Source organism: Poecilia mexicana, unplaced genomic scaffold, assembly GCF_051168715.1.
Source record: "Poecilia mexicana isolate PSO_F unplaced genomic scaffold, ASM5116871v1 scaffold_15, whole genome shotgun sequence".
NCBI classification, from domain to species: Eukaryota; Metazoa; Chordata; class Actinopteri; order Cyprinodontiformes; family Poeciliidae; genus Poecilia; species Poecilia mexicana.
This window is the reverse complement of record NW_028263384.1, coordinates 17134717-17157602: the sequence shown is the minus strand read 5'-3', so window position 1 is coordinate 17157602 and position 22886 is coordinate 17134717. Positions and strand designations below refer to the sequence as shown.

The following is a 22886-nucleotide window of genomic DNA, read 5'->3' as shown; positions in this document are numbered from 1 at the left end:
TGCTGGAGCCTCACTCCCAGAAGCCTTAGGGGCTGTTTGACTTTTTTGTGTACATGTTTGTATCTTTGGCTTTGATCATGATGGGGGTAAATTTCCAACCGTAGAAGGCTCCTCAGGCAACAAAGACATTTCAACTCTAACGTTCATCCAGCCACTTTCTGAGTTTTTCTTTTTGACTTTTTTTTTTTCTCCATCATCGTCACTTTGGAAGCCCTCATGAATGAATCAATACCTTTTGTGTCGGAGGTCCTTTGTCTATTCTGCTTCATTAGTGATGGCGTTTTCCTATAAACACTGAAATGCATAAAGGGTTTTCCTTTCAAAGCAAGCCTTGCGTGATCTTCTTTTATTGTACAGGATCTGTGAGGAATCCTGTTGTCAAGTAACAAGACATTCAAAGCCGGCTAAAAATCCTTGCATTGTTTTGTGTCTTAACCTTGCCTGAAAACGCTATTATCTCTTTGCTCACTGTTTTTTTTCCCACAGACCAATGGCTGTTTGAGCGAGTATGTTTATAGGGTTACAATTCATCGTGTGTCAGCGATCATCTTATATCTTTGGAGTTTGTGGGAAGAATCCTCCTCCAGCATGTTCTCTCAAGTGATGACAGAAGCTGCATCTCCCCCCACAACTTAATTCTTCATGGTACAAAGTGTGGGAGAGATTCAAGCTACAATATTCACTGTAGGGAAAAAAAAAAAAAAAAAGTGTCCGAGCTCCTCAAAAAGGAAAATAGTATAGTCAAAACTTTTTTATATGGACACGTATTGTCAAAATTCTTTAAAATAAACTTGAACTTAACTTCAAGATTAATAATGTAGAAAAAGATTAAACTGTGAAGGATAGCCTGTACAGTCCCTTGCAGTTACAAAGAGATCCAATATGTCAACAAAGAGGGTTGCCTATTTGATCCTTGGTTGACTTTTCTCTCGTAGTTAGGATCTCACACTGACTGTCAGATTGTGAGCAAGAACGGATGGTGATGAGTCTGGGTGTTTCTGTGTCTTTCCTGCTTGTGACCAACATACCTGACTAGGATGTGCCACGCCTAGAGCTGACATGACAGCTAAGGTGAGTTGCTTTGAAAGAGAAATGCAAAGGAGTTCAATTGTTTTGCTTTCTGTCTTTGTAGACTGTGTCAGGCAAAATTGCCAATGCTACTTTAACCTTTTCACATCCTGTAATCTTAAAGCCACAAACTATGAGAATGTTATGTAAGCAGTTGGAAACTCATGGTTACAGACAACCACAACGTAGCGTAAAACTGCTACGTGGGAAGAGAAGAATACTTGAATTTTTTCATAAGGAAAAATGGAAAAAGTGTAAATACATTCTTTATTCTGATACCCCTAAATGAAATACAGTGTAACTCAGGGGCACCCAAAGTCAGTCCTTAGGGCCGGTGTCTTGTATGTTTTAGTTTATTTTTATTTTTTTTAGGTTGGAAACACCTGAGTCAAATGATGGTTCATTATCAACAGAACATTGATATGCTAAGGAAGTAGTAAAACCACTTGAGCTGGACACAGATGGTGAAACCAATTTCCTTTAAAAGTGACCATTTCAATAAATAGAGTACACCTGTGTGCAATCTTATATGACTATAAATGCAATTGATCTGTGAAGGCTTCTGAGGTTTGCCAGAGGACATTATAGAGACATGGCCAATCATCTGAACTCAGGGCCTTTTCTTTTTATAGCAGCCATGCTAATTTTGTCAGAGAAATTTCCTTGAGTAACGCAAGAAAGCAAATTATGGAAATAATTTTTTTGTACAGACTGATGCAAAAGCACTCAGGTGAGCAAAGAGAGCTCTTCTGTTAATGAAATGTGAAGCTTTTCAAAATGGGTATGACATCAAAGCCAAAAAAAATGGTTAATTAACCAGATCAGTGCAGTAAAAACTATTATTTTCATAGTACAAACTTGTCACACTCTGACCTAGAAAAGAGGCATTTGGAAGAGTTGTTGTTATAAATTAAAAAAAAAAAGGAACACCAAGTGTTGAATATTCAGTTCACAGTCCTAAATATAAAGATTCTTGTCGTAAAGCAATTTGTAACACTGCACATAATCTGATTTTAAGCAAAAGTTAAAGCCTTCATGTCCAATCAAATCCTCATAAAAGCATTGTTTTTTTGTTTTTTTTTCTACTCTTCAAGTCGGATTTACTCCACAGCTGCAAAAGGAGTTACAGCAACAGCTCCTTCATCCAGTAGCACCCCGAAAAAGCGGGAGATCACAGTCGGTATGTGTGAGAGTTTCCTATTGAGTAAGATCAGAAGTCGGTATTCACACCTCATTCTTTAACCAATGGCCTTATGAAATATAGTAAACATTTTCTGCCACGATCCCGTGTCACGCTGTTACTCATTCTGAGAGGACCAGTCAGGATCCGGCTTAAAATACACTGAGAGATCTGAGAAGATAAACCTTGAGGCTCCCATTAATTTACAGAGGAGGAGAGAAAGTGAGCGACTGAGAGATATTTTGATCCCCTTTGTTAGGTCTTAGTGCGTTTGTGTGTGTGAACACCCAGGTGCTTCTCTAAGAGTCTCTAACCGCAGGCTTGAGTTTCCAAAACACTGGCTTACGCTAAATACGCCAGGGAGAGTGTGCATGCGCTTCCTTTATTTTGAAGAAGAAGAAAGCTGGTTAAGGCACTGCTGAACTGAAGAAAACAGTGAATTCAATGCAGCACACTATGACTTTGCATCCTGTGCAGTTCTTCTGATGAAGTCAAATTAAAAACAATCTTGGAATGTTTTAATAAGCAAGAGAGGACTTACTCTAAAACAGTTCAAATGGTAGCTGGAATAAGGCGTTTGTTCCATGTAAAACATGCACAACAAGTAGAGCAGTACAATGGAAACTTAATCATTTGTTTCTATTATTGATGAGCCACCATGGAATAGCTTGCTTTGCTTTAAATTGTAATGGATATTTGCAAATTTTCATAACAGTATAGGGAATGCTGTAGAATGGCAATTGAAATGCTGAACGCTTCATTAAAGACGATATAAAATACAACATCATCTTCATAGAAGCACCACATTATCTGATTTCTGTTTCCAGCCACTATAGTTTCCCCTTTATTGAACAATTTGTCGAGGATCTGCTGTGCCGTTGTGTGCAAGCAGAGACCCGGGATAAGCTGCAGTACTGAGGGACTTTTTTTTTTTTTCTTTTTAAAGCAAAACAAACATGGCCTTCCCTCTTGAATGCAGAGTTCATCACAAGAAGAAGTGCAGGACAGACCAGTAGAAAAGCAATGCAGGCATTCGCTTAATTTTACTTTTAAGCTTAGCTATTTTATTTTTTTATTCTTAAATACAATAGAAGTCAGACACAGGAAGAACTTCTTTACTCTCAGTTTATTCACACCAATCATGGTGTGTGTAAATTAGTCAGATGCAAGCTGAGTTAAGTTGACTTTAAATTAACTTTGTAAATGGATGAAAACTATTAATTTAAGTCGTCTCACTTAAACTGTAGCGTACTTTAAATATAGGGGAGGATTCTTTTTCGTCAAGGTTACATGTGTGCACATTTGTTTGTTTTACTTCTTTTTTTTTTTCTAACTCTTTGGACTCCTGAGATGCACCTCGTGTTTCTGCTGGAATGTGATCAGTTTGGCCCCGACGGATTATAACACGGAGCAACTAGAAACGGTCTTAGTAGACAAAAACTTACTTCCAGTGTCTTTCAGAGCCACATTTCTCAGCCAATAGGTGTATTCATTGACAAGAGAATTACAAATACCCTCCTCTTAAGTCTATTAGGAGCCATAAATACAAAAAGATACTGTATATGCATGCAGATAGAGACTCGGATCAGGCTTTCCCTGTTTAAACAGGTGTCTTCCCAGACAAACATGGCTGTGAGTCGGTGTGTATGGAGAGACTGGTAAGGAGGAGTTGTCACTCCTCACTATAATCTGTAAGAGCATTAAGTCTGCTACTCTGAAGCTCACAAGTATACATAGTGAGCGCTTGCTAATGGATTTAGGTTTCATTCAGATTTGTTTTCAGTGGAGCAACGATGTGAGCGTGCCAGAAAAAATCGTTGCACTGGTTCAAAATGGAGACAAACAAAACCTTAGCTGTTTTCAAAAATGCATGTTAATGAAATTTGCATTTACTCGCATTATTATGTTAGACAAAAGTTGAATATTCAATATTACAGTTTAATGAAAGTTAACTCAGTAACAAATCTGGAAAAGAAAAACATTTATTGTAATTATTGTCTTCATCTGATACCAAAGTACTGCATAAGCTGCAGTATGTTGTAACTGTTTTTCATTATTGTGCTTTTCCACATTTAGTCATGTTACAAACCACAACCTTCCCTGTTTGTTGACCAACATAAGCAGTGCATAGTTATGAAATGGAAGAAAAATTATTTGTTTTCTGATTATTTGAAAAAAAAAAAAGAAAAAAAAAGTCCAAGAAGTGAGGTGTGCAGTTATATTCAAGTCCCATGATCTCAGGCTCAGTCAGATGGGGAGAAAAAACAGCCCTCTTACTCAAAATCATGGGAAAGAATAAGCAGGAATGCTTGTATTGACTGTAAGAATCCATGTCATCTCTTAAATACACTTTCCAATTCATCTGCGTCTTCTATCAAAATTTACTTAGTCATGCGTCATTTGCCGAATTCCAAAGTGTTACTTTTGCAGTTGTTTGGATGCAGGCTGTGCACCCATTGGGTCACAAGTCGTTTCTTAAAGTCTGAGGGGTCAAAGTTGAAATCTGCACCTGCGCTCAAGACTAAACAACTGTACCTGCCTCAAAATGAATGAAAAAAAATAAAATAAAAATAGCTGCACACTCAAATTCAAGAGCTGCTGGAAGAGCAAATGTGATTTCAAGAGAAAACGCCAAATTCTACAAGTTTTAAACGCATCCTTTCCAGGAATAGATCTATGTTGTTAATGTGACAAATGTTTATCTAAAAAATATGACAAATAGAGCAATCAGTGTAAAGAAGCTGCTTGTTTAAGCTGCAGTAAAACTTTTTTTTGTACGTTTGAAAAAAAAAAAAAGTCACTATGTCCTGACATAATATGGGACTGAATCTGCTGAAGAAAAGCGATGTTCCTACTGCCACCTGCAGAAAAAGTCTGTTCATATTAACTAATGGATAGATTGTTGCCACTTCTTAGATTTTATTTTTATATTATTTCCTTTTAAGTCTTCTTCCAGTTTCTTTTTAAAGTCTGTTTGGCTGTGAACACAACAGTTTGGCCTCAGTCACATGAAATAAGTATAGATTTTGCTATAATTTTTATTTTCTTGGGATTTGGACTGCCACCAGTAGAAAAAACACTGCTCAGTCAGAAACAACCAGAGCCAAAGGACCTTGTTTTAGCAGATTATCTCACTGTCAAGATGTAGTCAATTTCAAAACAAAAAAACATTTTCTTTCATACTTTACGTACTGCAGCTTTAAAATGTGACTACTCACCTGTGTTTTCCGTCCTCTCCAGGGTGTTTGAACAAATGCTTCCCTGCAAATGCTTCCCTGAGTGTACGGGCATCATTTAAAGGTTCCGCAAGACGATGGAGTTGTAATAATACCAGCCAGGGTTAAAGTATAAAATATCTAATTATGCATGTTGACGGTAAAATGGTGGCATTTGGTAAACCTCAACCTTCATCCGCACAGCAAATCCAGCCACTAAAAGCCACCTTCTTACAGGAGTGTAGAAGTCTCATATCTAAACACATAAAAGGAGAACTTTTTTCTTTTACAAACAGTGAGCAGAGCCCCTCTGCTGAAGTTTTTATTGAACAAGTGCAATTCAGTGTCGGAAACAGACATTGGAAAGTAAGAACGACAGCTTCTGGTTGGGTGTGTGAAATGTTAGGAATTCAGCTCCTCTTTTGGTTCCAGTAAGAACAAAAACTCCTGCTGATGATGCGCACAAGCATTAAACCTCAGTAGTTCAAAATAAAAGCTGAAAACAGACCAGTTATTACATATTTCAGCAGGAGGGGAGAAAAAACAAAAATACATTTGATTGAAGAAACCTCTGAATGAAATAATTATAAACAAATAAGAATTTTCTTTAGGGTATTTGTCTGCCAGGTTCTGCACTGGGTTTATTTTTTTTAATTGATATAAATAATAAATTAAGATTTATTTTACAATCAAGAAATATTTTGACCCAGTCATTAAAACTGTAGCTTCTTGTGGTATTATTCAATATGTTTTATAATGAATCCTCTTTGCAAATCAACAATTTAGCTGCATTCAGATGCTTTTCAGGCTTTTTCAACACAGCCTGAACATATAAATGATGTATGTTTATGCAACATAACAATTTTAAACATTTTTTCTAGTTGGGGGTGTTTTATTTCTACATTAAACTCCAAACATGTAATGTAGGCGTGTGTTATCTGAAAAGCTTGATCTGATTGCAGTAAAATTTGGATACAAAAACAAAGTTTCATAAAGTAAACCCTTGACAGAGGGTTATGACTGCCCAATGCTGACTGCCAAACCCTTCTTCATGCGTGTTCTGCTTCAATAAAAGGGATTACTTCAAATTAATGACACTTGAAAATACTGCATAAAAGTTGTATCCTATGGCAGAAATGGTGAACAGATGTAAAATGACTAAAAGCGGTTCAGAAGGTGTCTTTCTTATCTGCTCTGTCTGAGGAGATCAGGACGACTGAGGCGCATTTCGTCTGGTTGTATGTGCGTATGTGGCCACAGCGAGGCCTGATGTATTAAGAGAGGCGATTAAACCCGTAGGAAATCTACACCTCGGCCTTGATATGTTGGATTCTCATATTGTTGTGCTGGTGCTTAGTAAGTCCGTATTTGAAGAACTCGTAAACAGACCAGCTAATGGCTGTGGAGGGCATCTGGTAGATGACCCTCGCTTGCGCTCCCTTGAAGAAGCCCTGCAGGCCGCCCAGCCTGTAAACCGTCCTGAAGGCGTGGACCAGGCCTGAGATCTGTCTATGGGCTCCCTGGCTTTGGCCGGCGGAGCTGAGGGTGTGAGACTCCTGGGTGTTGAGCAGGGTCTTGCAGACGTCCAGAGGCGTGGTGGCTGCCGCTGCGATCGCCCCGGCCAGAGCCCCGGACACCATGTGGGACGAGGGGTTGTACAGTCTGTGAGGGTTGAGCAGCTCCTGGAGGTACTCGTAGGTCATGAAGTGGAGCACCTGGAAGGGCACGTTCATGGTGAGCTGGGTGGTGTAGCTGCGGTAAAAGGCAGCGGGACCCTCCCTTTGCCACACGGCGCCGACACAGTCCAACACGCCCCGGTAGGGCGACTTAAACATCTGCATGCGCTGCTTCACAACTGGGAGCAGGTTGGGGTAGAGGTGTTGATGGGAGGAGGGAGCCGAGCAAGTCCAGCGTCGACAGCGCCGAGGAGAACCAAGACAAGAAACAAAATGGTCAATATGAGATGTGAAGGAAAGCAGTTTTTCAATAAAAACATCAGCATCAAGTGCATCATTGGTTGAGATTTTATGTGATAGACCAAAATAAAGCACCACAAGTAACAGCATAACATAACCAGCATTACAAAACAGTGAAGATGGGTTACTTTTAAAACATTTTAGACAAAAACTAGTCTAAATTAAAAATTAGAAGTTAGCTTACAAAGTATTAAACTGAAATCTGAGCTTGCAAAGTCACAAAATATTAAACATTGAAGCTGTTAATAATTTTGCGAAAAAAAAAAAATCTTATGTTATTCTTGCTGAGTTTGCTCAGACAGCTGCAGCCCACCCAGCAGCTGAACAGGGGACTGAGACGAGTGCCCTTCCTCTGACATGTTTGGGCAGGTGGGTCAGGGACAGCTGTAATAGAAAGTGGGTGAGACTACCGGTTTCAGGCAGACATGGAGGAAAATTCACAGAGGCCTGGCACCTGCAAGTGTCTTCTGAAACTCAAAACTGCTGTTTTGAGAAGGAAAAAATAAACCCAAACACAGTACAAAGTTTGCCCTTACCTTCTGCTGGGTTCATGGCTGCATCGTGAAGCAATGTGGCAACGCAACCAGCTGCTCCTGAAACACACACACACACAGACACACTTCTGCAGTCACCACACATGGAAATGGGGAAAAAAAAATAATACAGCCATAAGGAGATTTTCCACTTGCAACAGAACTTGTCTGGTCATGTCTGAGCATCTACTACTACAGTTCAACGTTTTACGCTACGCTCAAGAAATTATGTTAACCCAGCAGAATTGGTATGCACTTAGTGACTGTAAACATTGGAAACCTCCTTCAGTAGGAGCAAACCTGAGCAAAGAGAGACCCCTGGTGGACAGTAACTCAAACACTTGAAAGAGCAGGGAAAAGAGGCACAGTACCCAGCCACCCACTAAACTAGAAATTTTAAAGAAAAAAAAACAGGAATGACAGAGAATAACAGCAAGTTGGAAATCTGGAGGAAGATTTCCAAAGTGAATCTTTGGAATATCTTTCAGCTGATTTCAAACATGACAGGTCAAACTATAACGAAAGCTGGAAGGAGCTGATATCTCAACAGAGCAAACGGGTATTTCTACAAAAATGCAAACTTTTTAACTCACTAGTAGCCTAAAGCTACCCAGAGTTTAAAAGATGCATGTTTAGCTTTAGGGTTTGAGTTGCAGCATCTTGTTGGAGCGTCAGATTCAAAACAAAAGGAATGTACAAATAGGGTTAGCTTTATGGTACCATTAGCCAAATGACTGTTAGCGCCTGGATGAATGGTATCACTTAGAGTCTTTTTGAGTTTCTCATAGCTGGCAAAATACAGAGCGTGAGCGGGCCCGGCGCCAATGGCCGTCGCATTCAGGCCTCTTAGCGGTCGCCAGACTCCCTCGGTGGCTACGATCCGGCGAAGAGCGTCCATCACATTCTTGTAGCGCGCTGCGGGGTCAGGCTGGAGACTCTGCATTCTTGTCTGCAAGAAAAAGAATGTTGCCATTTTAAAAACATAATTTCTCTCTAACAATGTCACTGGGATTGGAACTGTGGTCGACCTTGACGTGATATTAAAGCAGAGGGAAACGAACCCATGATTCAGGTTGCTCCATGTTTTTAAAAAAAAATGGAAAAAAAACAAAACAAAAAAAAAACAACAGCAATACAAGTGCTTGATTAATAGTCTTCAGTGTGATTAAGAGGACAAATGTGGGAAATGAGGTTTGTGACACTGGGTGGGGTCATGTTTGTGTACATAAATGACTGAATAGGAGGAAGTATGCTGTTACAAGCTCTAGGGTCACAAGAGGACATAAGCTTACTTCCTTTAATCCTCCTCCCCTCTGCTACCTTCCCTCCCCATGAACCTGAACCATTTCTCGTCCTAACACAGGCTCGCTGAGCAAACCCAAAGAGGAGCCAGAATTTACTCAAACTTCATTTCGGCTCAACCTTGTAAAACTCTCATAAACGAGCATATAATTCGTGCGCACTTCTTTTACACCTGCGAGTATTTTAAGCAAGTAGAGAAATGACCCATAATTCAGTTTTTTATGTTCTTTGCGTATTTAGCCTGGACAGAAACAGCCCCAGTAGGACCGAGGCAAATCTTGAGGAATGGTACACATGGCAGAGGAAAAAAATATTATTTCTTTCTCAATTTCTGATTTAGTTGTTCAAGTGGGATTTCTGAGGACCGACTGGCTTGGTAAACCAAAAGTGAAGGTAATCACAGTATAAAAGCTGAACAGAAAAAACGTGCATAGGCCCCACTGCTTCTGAATGTGTCGAAGTGATCAACAACATGCAACGACAATAAAGCTGCAGTCATCATCGACGATCTGCGATCCTTCATGGTTTAGAAGAAGCATACACCACCTTGCTGATCTCATCTTTAGAGTGTTTTTGAGGAATGACTGAACTGTGATTTACACAGTAAAGACACTCTTATATTTACACTGTAAATTAAAATAATGCACGATTTATTTTAGTGCTGCTCCTTTAGATTGTGCACCATGACCAGTGGCTAATTGCTGTATAAATATTTCTAAACAGTTAAATGTGTCTTCACTGAATGTGGGGGAAGCTTTTAAAGTATTGCTCTTAATTTCCAACCTTCATGAATCATCTTATAATTTTCTTACAGACTACCTTTAAGTATTTTCCTTTTCATTGTATCAGGTTACTGTTTTATAAACTTGTGCTTTGGTCAATTTGTTGATACAATACGATATGCCCTTTGTACTGCACGTGAGTTCCTCAGTGATGTGTTTTGCATAGTGTTCTGCTTTGGCCGTCCAGGATGCCGTAGCTTGCTCGTGACGTATAAGCAGTTCTGTAACGTTCTCCGCTGAAGTTCTGACAGCAGATAAGGTTTAAGTTAAACAGATGTTATCAAACAGACGCAATTTGCAGAAGTCAGTGTTGGTGCAAAACCCACAGAAGCAAACGCCGGTTAATTACCAATACAATACCATGCGAACAAGTTAGTCGATGCTGGGAAATACAACCGAGCCAGCTGACCTTCGTCACGGCTCTGCAGCGTGTTAGCAAAAGAGCTAATGAGCTAAGCTAACAAACATGGAGGCTGCACAGAGAACACCCAAAGAAAACAAACAGAAACCGGAATGTGAAAGCATTCCACATTCATAAAAAGTTGTGGTTCAGTCTGTTAGCCATTGAGCCGTGCTACCTTCACACAGTCGATGGGGAACATGAGGCAGTGCTCCATTATCCCAGCCACGGCGCCTGCCAACATGTGGGTGCTAGTTGATGCTCCCTGTGGCAGACCTTCATAGTCAGGTTCCGAGTCCTCTCCTTGTGCCTCCTGAGCCTCGCAGACAACGTCCACACTTTGCAGCTGCGATTCTCCCCCGATACGAGGCGTCAGGCTGCTCACAATACTTTCTGAAACTCCCCAGAATCTGCCCCCCAGCCATCGAACTTCTGCCCCAGCTGAGGCTCCTGCAACCCCGGCATCACCGCCTGCGGTCTCCGCTGTCATCCGACGCTTCCTCACAAATCCATCTGTTTCCATGAGAAACGCGGCGGTACGTAAAGTCTTATCGCGGGGATTTAAGGCCTTGACTTTCACATTCCCTTGGGGCTCCTCGTTCCTGTGTTACGACTCTCCGTCCCCGCCTCTGTCGCTTCCCAGCAGAGCTCAGCAGGGGGGAAGTCGAACTGGACGAGGAGTCTGCACACCTAAATCCAGCGCAGACAGTGGGATGAGGAAGTCATTGCTCATTGGTGTCAGAGCCTGTTCACGCTATTGGCTGATTGACATGCCACTCACGACTCCGTCTGTTGCAAACTTTTACTTAAAAAAGTAGCTTTTACACGTTTCTGCCCGTTTAAAGTGCATATTTAGAACGAACAAACTCGTAAGACAAGGTAAAGAGAAGCTTTACTCAATTTGATCACATTTTAGGTGGTTACTTTTTCCACTAAAATGTTTAACTTAAAAATTTCAATTCAATCTAGTTCTAAAATTTACACAGGAAACAGTTTTATTTGCCACAATTGGCTTATTGTTCTCAAACTAGTTTGACCAGAACAAAAACTTTAAGGGTCCACCCTTCAATTTCAATACATTCATTCAACAGGGGAAAATGTTAAGGAAACAATTGCTCAATGGCACTATTGAACTTTGTTGCCATTAGGACAAGTTATTTTTCTATAATATTTGACAAGGTTGGACCTTGCAGAGAGAGTGATCTTTGACCTCTTTGTAGAATCATTAAACTATAGATCATCTGTTCTCTTAAGTCTCTCTCTTCACAAGTTTTCAGTGCGTATCTGAGGACTGAACTGGCCATGGAAAAAAAGTTACATTTGTGTGCTGTGTACACTTTCTGTGTAGATTTGGCTTTTAGTGGTCACCAGGTTTTCCTTTCAGGTCTATTGGTATTTTAAAGAGTTCATGAATCCATGCTCATTAGCAGTGTCCCAGGTGTTTTCGGAAGGGATACAGGCCATGCTTGGAAATGCTTTTCTGCATAATCAGCCTTCGTTTGACAACCTACCAATTAAATTTTGTTGTTGCTAAAAACCTAAAAGCCCGTGATTACAGATAAAGTACCGGCAAACTTAACATATTTGCATTTGTAATGGTAGCACAAAAGAGATTTTTATTGGTATTCCTCTCACACAGCTGGTTGGCGTAACACATTCAACTGGTTGTTATAATAACTTGAAGCAACACTTTTCTGCAGTTCTACAAAAGTGAGCTTTGGAGATTTTTTGTTTTTTTTACCTCTTCTACTTCTCTCCTTACTGCGTGTGGTGCTAAAAGAGATAAAATCAAAAAACTAAAATGAACAGATAACCTGAATGTCTCATTATATACACTACACAGAGGGTCATGGATTCATATTAATAAGTTAATAAAAAAACTCAGCTTAAAACGAAATTAAAAAAACACTTCACTTGCATTCATATTTAATAAATTGACAAGTGTGGCAATAAAATTTGCAATATGTGATTTTGTTAAAAGCCATGATTTCTTTTCCCTGTGATAAACAGAAGCATGCCCGGGTCAGCATGGATAAATCGGTATGGATGACGGATGAATCAAAGACTCATTTAAGACGTTTTACACACCAGAGTTATCTTAAAATTTACTTTGCTCTCTTTATGCTTGTAATTATTGTTTGAATTATGAAATTAACATAAACATTTAAACTATTGAGATCATGGATCAATTTTATCTGCAGCTCACTAATTTCTCAACAAGCGGAAGTAACTGCCAAAGCATCAAAATGAACCCACTTACATTCTTTGCTAATGTGAACCCTGTAGTGCTGCTGGGAGCCTGATCCCTATCATCAGCACTCAATAGGATTTACCCTCAATGGCTTCAAATTCATCACAGGGGAACACAGACACCCAAAGTGCAATCAATTCTGCACATCCTCCACTGGTAAGCAATTCAGAGTGGCCAGTCCAGTTGCTGTGCATGGCTTTAGACGGTGGTGGGAGGAACTGAACCAAGGCATGCACAATAAGAACAGTAGAAAGTAGTTCCATCCGCTCTTTGCTGGGTCAAGGTTGTGCAGAGCACACACATTTCACTCACATAGAAGGGCCAGAATTGAGATCGAAACCTGGGACCTTTTTATTTTTATAAAATTAAGCAACAGTGCTAAGACCTGCACTAGTGCACAGCAAAATGCAATTAATCAAAATGTTTTACGATAGGAATACGCTAATGTCAGCATCGACATTTGTGATGTCTCATAAGTTTATGACTTTGGTCAGATTTACACATTTGCTTGTATGGTGAGCTGCTATCCAGCCTTCACTCCCATCCATCCATTGTTTACGTCCGTCTGGGAAAGCCAGACATTCTTCTCTGTCTCTGTCCCAGTAGGCCATTCCCAGAAAACCCCAGGATCCTGTTCCTGTTCTTTTAGTGTGATCCACATCTCATGATCACAGTTGAAGGATGGAATGTAAAAAACAAGAAATTTATTTAGGCTTTTTTTTTTTTTTTTTTTTTGTAAAAAATAGCCTTGAATCTTAAGAAAGCATATAAAGGAAGTTTGGTTACCTCTAAGCAAAATATAAAGTGAAGGGGGATGACTGAAGACTTATTTGCTTTGTTTATAAAGTGCTCATACTATCACAACTCATAGACCTGTTTTTATTCGTCATTCTTAAATGGAAGTTTTTTGTTTGTTTCTTTTATTTTTAGGTGATGAATATCACGAAAGGTTTCTCAGTGTCAGTTGCATCTCTCAAAAATTACCAGATTTATTTTGGTCATTATTCATCCAAATAAACCCGAGAGTTAAAACCGATCAACTTCCTCATCCTTAAGTGTTCATTCCGCACCGTTTATAGACCCTTGTGAAACAATACCTTATGGTTTCCGTGTATAAATGCTGAGACACGTAACATTTCCACCAGGGAATGCATTTGCCTGGAGGCAATTTTTTTTTTTTTTTTTTTTTTTTTACCAAAGAGGGGTAATTGTGTTTTGGTGCGGAGCTGTTCCAGCTTAATTAGATTTTGGCCCTTTATTGCCTGAGAGAGCCTTCAAGGGCTGCAGTGTTGAATTTCTGCCGACAAAGGGAAATGAAGTGTTAATTTCTGCTTACAAGAACAAAAACTCCTGCCTGGATCGTCTGATCCAGTTACGGTTGATTGGTCGCTGCCGCAGACGCTCCTTTAAGGAAAACCGAGCAGACACAATATCAGGATCATTTCTCTTCCCTGAAACTAATGCTGGTCTAATACGCCGAGGGGGATGCATTTTAATTCTTTCAGGAAACTAGATCACCATAGCATCCCATTTCATTGCCCCCTACCAAGAGAGTGCACAATCTATGCAAACCTCAGGAATTATTTTACACTGCCTAAGCAAAATACAGTGAAAATCCTATTGTCCAGATGATACTCTAACTTGCTTAACTTCTGCTGTGTTTGGTTATTTTTACACCAACTAAAGTATTTAAGTCACGCTTCAGATCTTACCAAGCAATTTCCAGCTTGTCCAGCCAGACTGCGGCTCGCAGATGGACATCATGATCTATGACCTCTTATCTCTTTAATGTATCGTACAAGAACCACTAGGCCGAGATGACATCTTTAACAGCAGCACTCGGAAACCATTTTGTGTTAAGAGTTCTTCTTAAAGTGTTCAAGGTCGGCTCTTATACATCGACGTGATTTACGTCGATGTATAAGACAAGCTGTGAAATGATTGCCTTGAACAACTTTGTTGTTTTAGTGCTTTGCTACATATAATTTGACCATAGAAAAGAAACTGAAAATGCAGAATATCACACACAGTTGGGGAAACAGGTGTTTCCTTCACATTAAACTGTTCATGTTTTTTTATAAGTAAAAAACTACAACGTAACCCTAGATCTATAGCAATTAACCACTTTCACACTGTGGTATATGAATCAGTGGTGACTGTAAAAAAAAAGCTTATAGCTTTATGAATAAGTTTTCATGGGTTCAATGTGCCCCCTGGTGGTCATTTGCATGTTTACAGCATGATCTACTACACTGAAGTTACTGCCTAGCAAACTTTTTCATAGTAAAATGGGCTTGAAATGATACATAGTTTTAAACATTTCTTACAAATTAAAATTATAAAACTAGTTTCTTGTTTCTTCGTGGTGCTGGCCACGCATTCTTCACTACTTATAAGCATCTCTAAAAAATCACGATCGTTAGTTTAAGTGATTTACGTTGATGCTCTTATATTGATATGTAAACGGTGAAAGAAGCGGGAGGAAAAGTTATGGAGAAACCGCTAATATGTGACACCTGTTAATGCAATCTCCCTGTCTTTATTATATCTAAGTCTTCAAGGCTTCTGAGACTCGTGGTTAATACAGCAAGCGTGTGAAACTAAAAAGATAAAGGAAAGTCCGATGCCAGAGAAGAACGTCAGCGATATTTAAAAAAAAGGAAAACTTCAATGACGGAAGTTAATCTCATCCAATCAGATCCTTAAAAAAATGCCTTTTTTACTGCTTGTCCAATCGGGTGTTGCTCTTCAGAAACGCCTTACTTTGGAAACGCCAACTTTGTCTGCGGACCGACCTACCAACTCAACAGGGTCTGATTCTGATTTCGGATGCTTAGCACAGTTCGGGAAAGGAGGCGGGACCGACGTTGGATAAGCGAAAGCTCCTGCCATGGCTGCAGCGGTGTGGACGGATCGAGGAACTCGGGCTAAGAATCTGCTGTGGATACTGATGGGATCCAGATCAAATCACACTGCTTTAAAACTCTGCTATGACGCGCTGGTCATCGGAGGAGGTGAGAAACATTGAAAAAGGCTTTTGAAAACAAAATTTGTGGTGCCAAGATTCTTACTTGTGGTGAAAAAACAAACAAAAAAAAAGCCTTAATCTTCCAGAAGTTGTCAGTTGGCTTTTCTTTATTTCAGTTGTGTTTAATATTAGTTTTGCAAACTTGAACTTGCACAAATCAGCCACAAGATGCACAACAAAAATTAAAATCTATTCATGTACAAAATATGTCTTCTTTGCAGGACACAATGGGCTGGTGGCAGTGAGTTCACGCATTTGTTTCCCAACACCTGCTCTTCAGTCTGCACACCTATACCATCCGACAACAGGTTAAATGTAATTTCGCGTGCGTGCGTGTGTGCGTGTAGGCCGCCTATCTTCAGAAGGGAGGGGTGAAGACAGCTGTGCTGGAGCGCAGACATGTGCTGGGAGGGGCAGCTGTCACAGAGGAGATCTTTCCAGGTAGGATGAATACACTGGGAAAAATATTGGTTCACTGGGTCACAGAAAAGTGATTTATCTAAAACACACAACAGATTATGACTCCTTGCAAAGCAAGATGTTATTACCCAAACCTGTTGCAGAGCTACCTAACAACTTTATGAGCTAAGGGACCTCAGTAATAAGCCTATGACAACAGTTATTATAATGAAAGATCATGTTATCTTTCATGATATAGCTTTAGGGCTATGATCATGAAAGAGATATACGGTAGTTATCTCTAACTATTCGGGTTAAATTATTGAGATTAAGAATGTGTAACAACACTATAAGCAAGCCATATGAAATACAAGACAATCATTAACTATCTGACCAACATATTATGTGGCTGTATGGTTCTCGGGGATTTTCCCCAGGAAAGTCTGAGTATCAGAGACTTTATTTGTTGTAATATGGCTCTTTTTTCTAAACTTATTTGACATTTATTTGTGTTTGCATTTGTGTCTTTTTTTGTGCTTCATTCAATTTAGAGAAAAAAAAAAAAAACTTCTTGTCTGCAGGTTTCCACTTCTCCAGGTGCTCATATTTGCTCAGTTTGTTACGACCTCACATATACAGAGACCTTGAGCTCACGGTATAAACACCAAAATCATTTCAAAACACTTTATGTACAGTCTGAAGCAGATATTTACATAATCTGTAAAAAGATATATATTTTTTCTTACCGTTTAGTCTGACATTAAATCAGACTATGTGCCCTCCTGTTTAGATCAGTTACAATGACCAGAATTTCAATTTCTATTGTATTTTTTGTTTTGTAAATGCCAGAACAACTAGCAAGAGAAGTTTTGGAAGAATTTCTGAATCTTCTTCAAATTTAGCACATTTCTCTATTTGGGCAGAACTGCCTTTTAAACTGTATGGCTTGGATCAAGCTGTGGATGATACAAGTATTTTATACCAAAACATGTTCCTCTCTGGGACACAGAAACTGTTTACTTTCTGAATTGTACAATGGCTGGATGTTTCAATGATAGTCATGCTTGCCTATAATTACTCAGAAAAAAAAGTGATGTATTTTTATTCAGTTTATGTAAATACCTGGTTTAAAGTATACATATGCTTCTAATATCTAATCTTAAAATGAATATCCTTGTTTGTTTTTATATTTTGTGTTTTGTTTTTGTGTTTTATTTGTATTGAGAAACATGGATTGAAGGTATACATGAGAGACCCCCATTCTTTCACCCCCATGTTGGAGGAGGGGATGAAGGGGGCTGTACCAAGGTCCCTCACCCTTGGGTCAGATCTGGCCAAAAACCTAAATGAGATTGGCAAGTTTTCACAGAAGGATGCTAAGGTGTCTTAAGCATAATAAAAACTGTAATAAATGATACTGTGCTTTGCTTTTGTTGAATTTAATGTCTTTGCTTTCCTTTCCTCAACCACATCTTTACCGATTCTCTAAAATGTTCTTAGGCTTATCCAGACTTTGTTGCACATCTTGAAAAGTTAGCTAGTGCTATCCACCCTCTGCTGGATTCTCCACCAGTAGATATCAGAGGAGTTACAGCTGGATCACTAAGGAAGAGGCTGGCTGCAACTAAGACGCTGATGCCTATTGCCAAATTAGGTTTGTGGACCAAGGCAGACATTCCGAATGATCTCTTTGTATAGTCCATTACCTGAGTCACATTGTTTTGTTTTTTTATTGTAAATTGAAAGGTCTGAAACTTGGAGGGAATATTCCAGACTTTTATGAAATTATAACCGCACCCATCATGAAGGTTTGTTATATCTTAGAAAAAATAAATAAACTAGACACTCTGCTCTCTGTGTGTGTTGCTAACGAGACTCCTATTTTCTGTCAAAGATTCTCACTCGGTGGTTCGATTCAGAGCCACTGAGGGCAACATTAGCTACTGACGGTGTGATAGGAGCCATGACCAGTCCTAGCAACCCCGGTAGCGGGTGAGAGGAATTTCTTTTTCACTATAACAAATGTAGCAGAGCAGAATTAAGTGCAGACCTCTCCAAAATCTGTTATGCATTTGTCTTGCCATGAAGGTATGTGCTCTTGCACCATGTAATGGGAGAGCTGGAAAAGGAGAAAGGAGCGTGGGGTTATGTGGAGGGAGGCATGGGAGGTTTGTCTCAGGCTATTGCAAGAGCTGCTCAGTCTTACGGAGTAGACGTTTTTACAGAGAAGGTAAGGTGATCATTTAACATTTTATTTTCCTGTGTCTTTTTACGGAACCTGGTCGATTGTGTTTTCTCCGCGTCTTGGGCAGAATGTCGAACAGATCCTTGTCGGTTCAGATGGCGCAACTAAAGGAGTAGCGCTAAAAGATGGTACCGAGATTCACAGTAAAGTGGTTCTGTCAAATGCCACCCCCTATGCTACCTTCAAGTACCTGACACCGAAGGTAATACTGCGAATCCCCATCTCATGTTAGCAGAGCAGAAGGCAATGTGCAGCTGATGCGTCTGCTCTCTCCGTAGGGTGCTCTTTCTGAAGAGTTCATCAAAGCTGTAGAGCAGGTAGACTACACTTCACCTGTTACAAAGATTAACGGTGAGTCTATTCTGCTTCTGGTGAAGTTGTTTTTATTAAAGCTTCTATGAAATCTATCCTGTAGTGAAGTAAGGCAGAATTCAAAAGGGATTGTCTACGAGGTGTAGATAAGGCTCTGTATGGACGGCTGTTGACCTTCTAAAGTCCTGTAGGTGGTTTGTGAATTAGATGATAGTTTATGCATTACGTAGGGAGTTGCAGTAATCACTGAACTGTGTGAAAACGTGTAATAAAGATGGTAGATGGACAGACTAATAAACTGCTACCATCTTCTTTCTTAACTTTATTTTAATGTGGAGAGAAAACTTGAACCAACATCCCTGCCAAATACAATACACACAATTTAAAAGTTGAGTGGAAAAGGCATTGAATTCTCAGCAAAAACCCATTTTGGTTTGGTCGAGAAACTTTGGTTCAAAGTTTAAAAGTTTCAAAGGTTTATACATTTTATACTTGTATCCGTGTAATTGGTTAAAATACCTGCCTTTAATAATTTGCATTTGTGAGCAAAAATAGGTGTCAGTACAGTCTATATTGCCCCCCCTCCCCCCCCCCCCCCCCCGAGGTGCCAGAACTCGTCTCTTCCTGAAAAAGTGGGAAAAAACTCAGATTGTTGTTTTTGTTTACTTTTCTTGTCGTCTGCTTTTGTAGTGGCATTAGACAAATTACCAAACTTCCTGGCATCACCCACACCAGACGATAAGCCTGGACCCCACCATCAGTGCTCAATACACCTGAACTGTGAAAACGTGGACATACTTGAGGCTGCATATAAAGATGCCATCAATGGACGTCCCTCAGCGAGGTTTGACTTTATTCCTCATTCCTCTGCTTCAAACTCATTCGTGTGGATGAATGGGGAAAAAAACCTGGAAAAACACATTTACTGTATAAATTAGTTTTAAGTTGATATGGATGAAAGATATGTCATCAACCCTGCTGCCTCTAAAGTTTTTATATTTCAAGATTATCAGAGCAAAATACTAAAGGCGACCAATAAGTTTATTTGTTCATCAAGTCATTTTAAAGGATCTTTTTTCAGCGACATATATTTTATATGTACCACATAGATGTGATACAAATATAGACAAACGTAACATCATCAGATCTCGTTATTATTTGACTCTTTGCACAAGTTAAAAATGTCAGTATGTTTACGAACCGCTTTTTATATGTCGGTTATTAAAAACAATCTGTTTACCACATACAATATTAAAGATATCTACTATGTTCACTGCTTGTAGCTTAACAAAAAAATTCCCACCCTGGACCAAATGATGTTCTCTTTGCCTGTAGACCTATGCTGGAGATGACTATCCCATCTGTTTTGGACCCCACTCTAGCGCCCCCTGGCTGCCATGTTGTGTCATTGTTCACTCAGTTTACCCCCTACCACATCAAAGGCAGGGAGTGGACCCAGCAGGACAGAGAGGACTTTGGAGACACCGGTTAGAAACACAAATTATTCTTATACTAAAATCATATCTTCCTTTTAAATTATTCTCTTTTCTATGTAAAAGGTGATGACAACATGGCTGCAGGCTATGTTTTTTTTTTTTTTTAAGAGCCTCTTCTTTCTAAAATTAAAAAATGTGTTTAAAAATATTGGTTATCTTTAGAACTGTATTGATAAACCTGTATCAGTAAAAACAAAAAATAGTCTGTCTTTGTCTGCTTTTGTAGTTTTTGACTGGGTGGAACAATACGCCCCTGGGTTTAAAACCTCCGTTGTGGGCAGAGAAATCCTGTCTCCCCCTGACCTGGAGAAGATCTTTGGACTCACTGGCGGGGTACAAGCTGTACACTGCACACATTATAGATGGGAAGCCATTTGAATGTTGACATAGAGCCCGTTTGCTTGACACAATCAGCTCTTCACTGAAGGGGGAAGTAATTTGAGTCCTTCATGGGGCTTGTTGTGTAAGCGGTTAATGGTTATAGGCACTTTTACACAAACCTATAAATGAGAGTCAAAGTTCAGCTGAGCCTTTTTTTTTTTTTTTTTTTTTTACCTCACAGAGCTTTGTTTCGTCATTGTGCATGTGTGTTTTTCTGTTTTAATGTGGCACCCATCAAACAAAAGAATGTGCATGGTTATGTAAAACTCCGATGCGAAAGCATACAACATGAGCTTGTTTTCACAGAATATCTTTCATGGATCAATGTCTCTGGACCAGCTCTACCTAGCGCGACCTTTGCCCTCACTTTCAGACTACCGCTCACCAATTAAAGGACTCTATCTGTGTGGCAGTGGCTGTCATCCAGGTTTGCCGTTTCATTTTAACTGGATAATAAACTGCATTTACAGAATCATTTTTTTCCCGTTATAGCAAAGTAATGGGCATTTTAATTGTTTTATGTGGTTACTGTTGATGAATATTTAATGAACCTTTGAGTTTGAAGTTACATTTTCATTGCTGCTTTGTTTGTCTGCTCATTGAGTAGACAGTGTGTGATTTTCATGTGTTTGGTGATTCACAGGTGGTGGTGTGATGGGTTCTCCAGGCTGGAACGCAGCACTCACTGTTATATCTGATTTGAAGCGTCGCTGAGAATTGTGACAGCATTATTGCAAAAGCATACACTAAAATCTTCTATACTGCACATCTACATTTGTTAAAAAAAAAAACAACAAAAAAAACTTTAAAGTTCAAAATTAAAAATTGCAACCGACACTCCATTCTTGCATAAGTACTCACATACTCCTTGAATGTCACATTCTGTGATGTTCCACAAACAGACTTCAATGCATTTACTAGAATAGTTAGTGACGTATCAATACCAAGTAGCCCTTAATTGTGAAGCAAGAGTCAAGCATTGCCCTGTATTGAGCTCCATGTATCTGTCAATCAACTCTGACCTACTTCCACGTCTTTGCTGAAGAGAAGTAGCCCCACAGCATGATGCTGCCACCACCATGTGTTCAGGAGGATGTTAGGTTAGCATTTTGCATGTGGACCAAAATGTTAATTTTCAGTACCGTTTGACCATACATAGTTGTGACAAACTACAACTACTTGCTGAAGCTTTCTTCTTGCCATCCTTCCACAAAGACCAGATTTGTGGGAAACTTGACCAATAGTTTTTTTTTTTTGTCAACAAGTTCTCCCACCTGAAAAACTAGTCTTTGCTGCTCCTCCAGGGTTACCATGGTAATCTTGACCACTTCTCTGATTGTTGGCCCCTTTTCCTAACCTGTCAGTTCACAGAAGCCACGTCCTGCTTGGTCTCCAGCTGTGCCTGGGTAGTATCCATACCATTTAGGGGGTATGGATACTTGTTTAAAGGAATATATTTGATTACGTCTTTATTTTGGGGTTATTTTCTGCAACCATGGATGAAAGAAGTCAAATCTTATCCTATAGACATGTAATGAAGGTCACAATGAAAATGGTCTGTGGGACAGGTTTTGCAGTTATCTTTTTAGACTACTGTGACTTTGAAATTGCTTTGAAAATGTGTTAAGAAACACATTTTGATTTGGAAAAGTAGTTAATATGTATCATATTAATCAAGTGGAAGTAAGTTTTTACACAAGTATCAGCTAAAGGTGAGCATACAAAAGCTTGCATGTTCCTCAAAAGTGACATTTTAAGGTGATCTTTAACACCGTTATCTAAGATGTTTACAATCATGAAAATGATGTACAGTGAAATTTTTAGGTTTGAAAATGTTTAAATAAATTCAAGCAAAGCTGTTTACAAAACAAAGCAAATTAATATCTCCCATCTGTCTGTTGTCTGTATCCTGTTATATGTGCAGCATCACATGCACGGCCATAACTTCGGCAGCGTTTGGACTAGTGGCAGGTACATGGACAGGTCACCAGTCAATCACAGGACAAACAACCATACATTCACACACTTTTACCTAAGGGCAATTTAGAGAGACCAGTTAACCTAACATGGATATTTACATATTTATGTATTGCAGGAGGAAGCCAAGAGTTCCCAGAGAAAACGTACGCATACAGGGTCAGAACATGCAAACTCCATGCAAAAAGACCCTAGGCTGGGATTCAGCAAGGTCCTTCTTGATGCAACACTAACAACTGTGTCAGCATTCAGTCTGCAGTCAGTAACTTAACAATAGTCTGCAACTGCATGTTTTTGTTGTGTAGCTCCGCATCATTATTTAACCACTTGGTACAATTCTT

General features: G+C 39.5%; 2 protein-coding genes across 2 annotated transcripts; one reads left to right on the top strand and one right to left on the bottom strand.

Moving 5' to 3' along the window:
• Nucleotides 1–6334: 6334 nt before the first annotated feature.
• Nucleotides 6335–11164, bottom strand: slc25a28 (solute carrier family 25 member 28). Its single transcript, XM_014984727.2, has 4 exons — nucleotides 10635–11164; nucleotides 8693–8921; nucleotides 7976–8032; nucleotides 6335–7318 (listed from the first exon to the last, which is right to left on the bottom strand). The coding sequence occupies exons 1-4, from the start codon at nucleotides 10977–10979 to the stop codon at nucleotides 6768–6770; spliced, it is 1182 nt and encodes a 393-aa protein (XP_014840213.2). The 5' UTR covers nucleotides 10980–11164; the 3' UTR covers nucleotides 6335–6767.
• A 4235-nt stretch (nucleotides 11165–15399) lies between these two features.
• On the top strand, nucleotides 15400–22445 carry pyroxd2 (pyridine nucleotide-disulphide oxidoreductase domain 2). Its single transcript, XM_014984723.2, has 16 exons — nucleotides 15400–15721; nucleotides 15957–15976; nucleotides 16083–16176; nucleotides 16716–16789; nucleotides 17360–17515; nucleotides 17635–17788; nucleotides 17881–17942; nucleotides 18029–18126; nucleotides 18223–18364; nucleotides 18447–18581; nucleotides 18658–18730; nucleotides 19382–19535; nucleotides 20027–20178; nucleotides 20414–20520; nucleotides 20875–20995; nucleotides 21212–22445. Exons 1-16 carry the CDS (start codon nucleotides 15598–15600, stop codon nucleotides 21280–21282), a joined length of 1737 nt encoding a protein of 578 aa, XP_014840209.2. The 5' UTR covers nucleotides 15400–15597; the 3' UTR covers nucleotides 21283–22445.
• Nucleotides 22446–22886: the final 441 nt, after the last annotated feature.

Excerpts from the sequence above, each read along its gene's own strand:
- slc25a28 (XM_014984727.2), bottom strand. The coding sequence starts at position 10,979 with ATGGAAACAGATGGATTTGTGAGGAAGCGTCGGATGACAGCGGAGACC. Across the intron at positions 8,922-10,634 it reads TCCCCATCGACTGTGTGAAG|ACAAGAATGCAGAGTCTCCA; the intron begins GTAGCACGGCTC and ends TTTTTCTTGCAG. Across the intron at positions 8,033-8,692 it reads TAACAGTCATTTGGCTAATG|GAGCAGCTGGTTGCGTTGCC; the intron begins GTACCATAAAGC and ends TGTGTGTTTCAG.
- pyroxd2 (XM_014984723.2), top strand. The coding sequence starts at position 15,598 with ATGGCTGCAGCGGTGTGGACGGATCGAGGAACTCGGGCTAAGAATCTG. Across the intron at positions 15,722-15,956 it reads CGCGCTGGTCATCGGAGGAG|GACACAATGGGCTGGTGGCA; the intron begins GTGAGAAACATT and ends TCTTCTTTGCAG. Across the intron at positions 15,977-16,082 it reads GACACAATGGGCTGGTGGCA|GCCGCCTATCTTCAGAAGGG; the intron begins GTGAGTTCACGC and ends GTGTGCGTGTAG.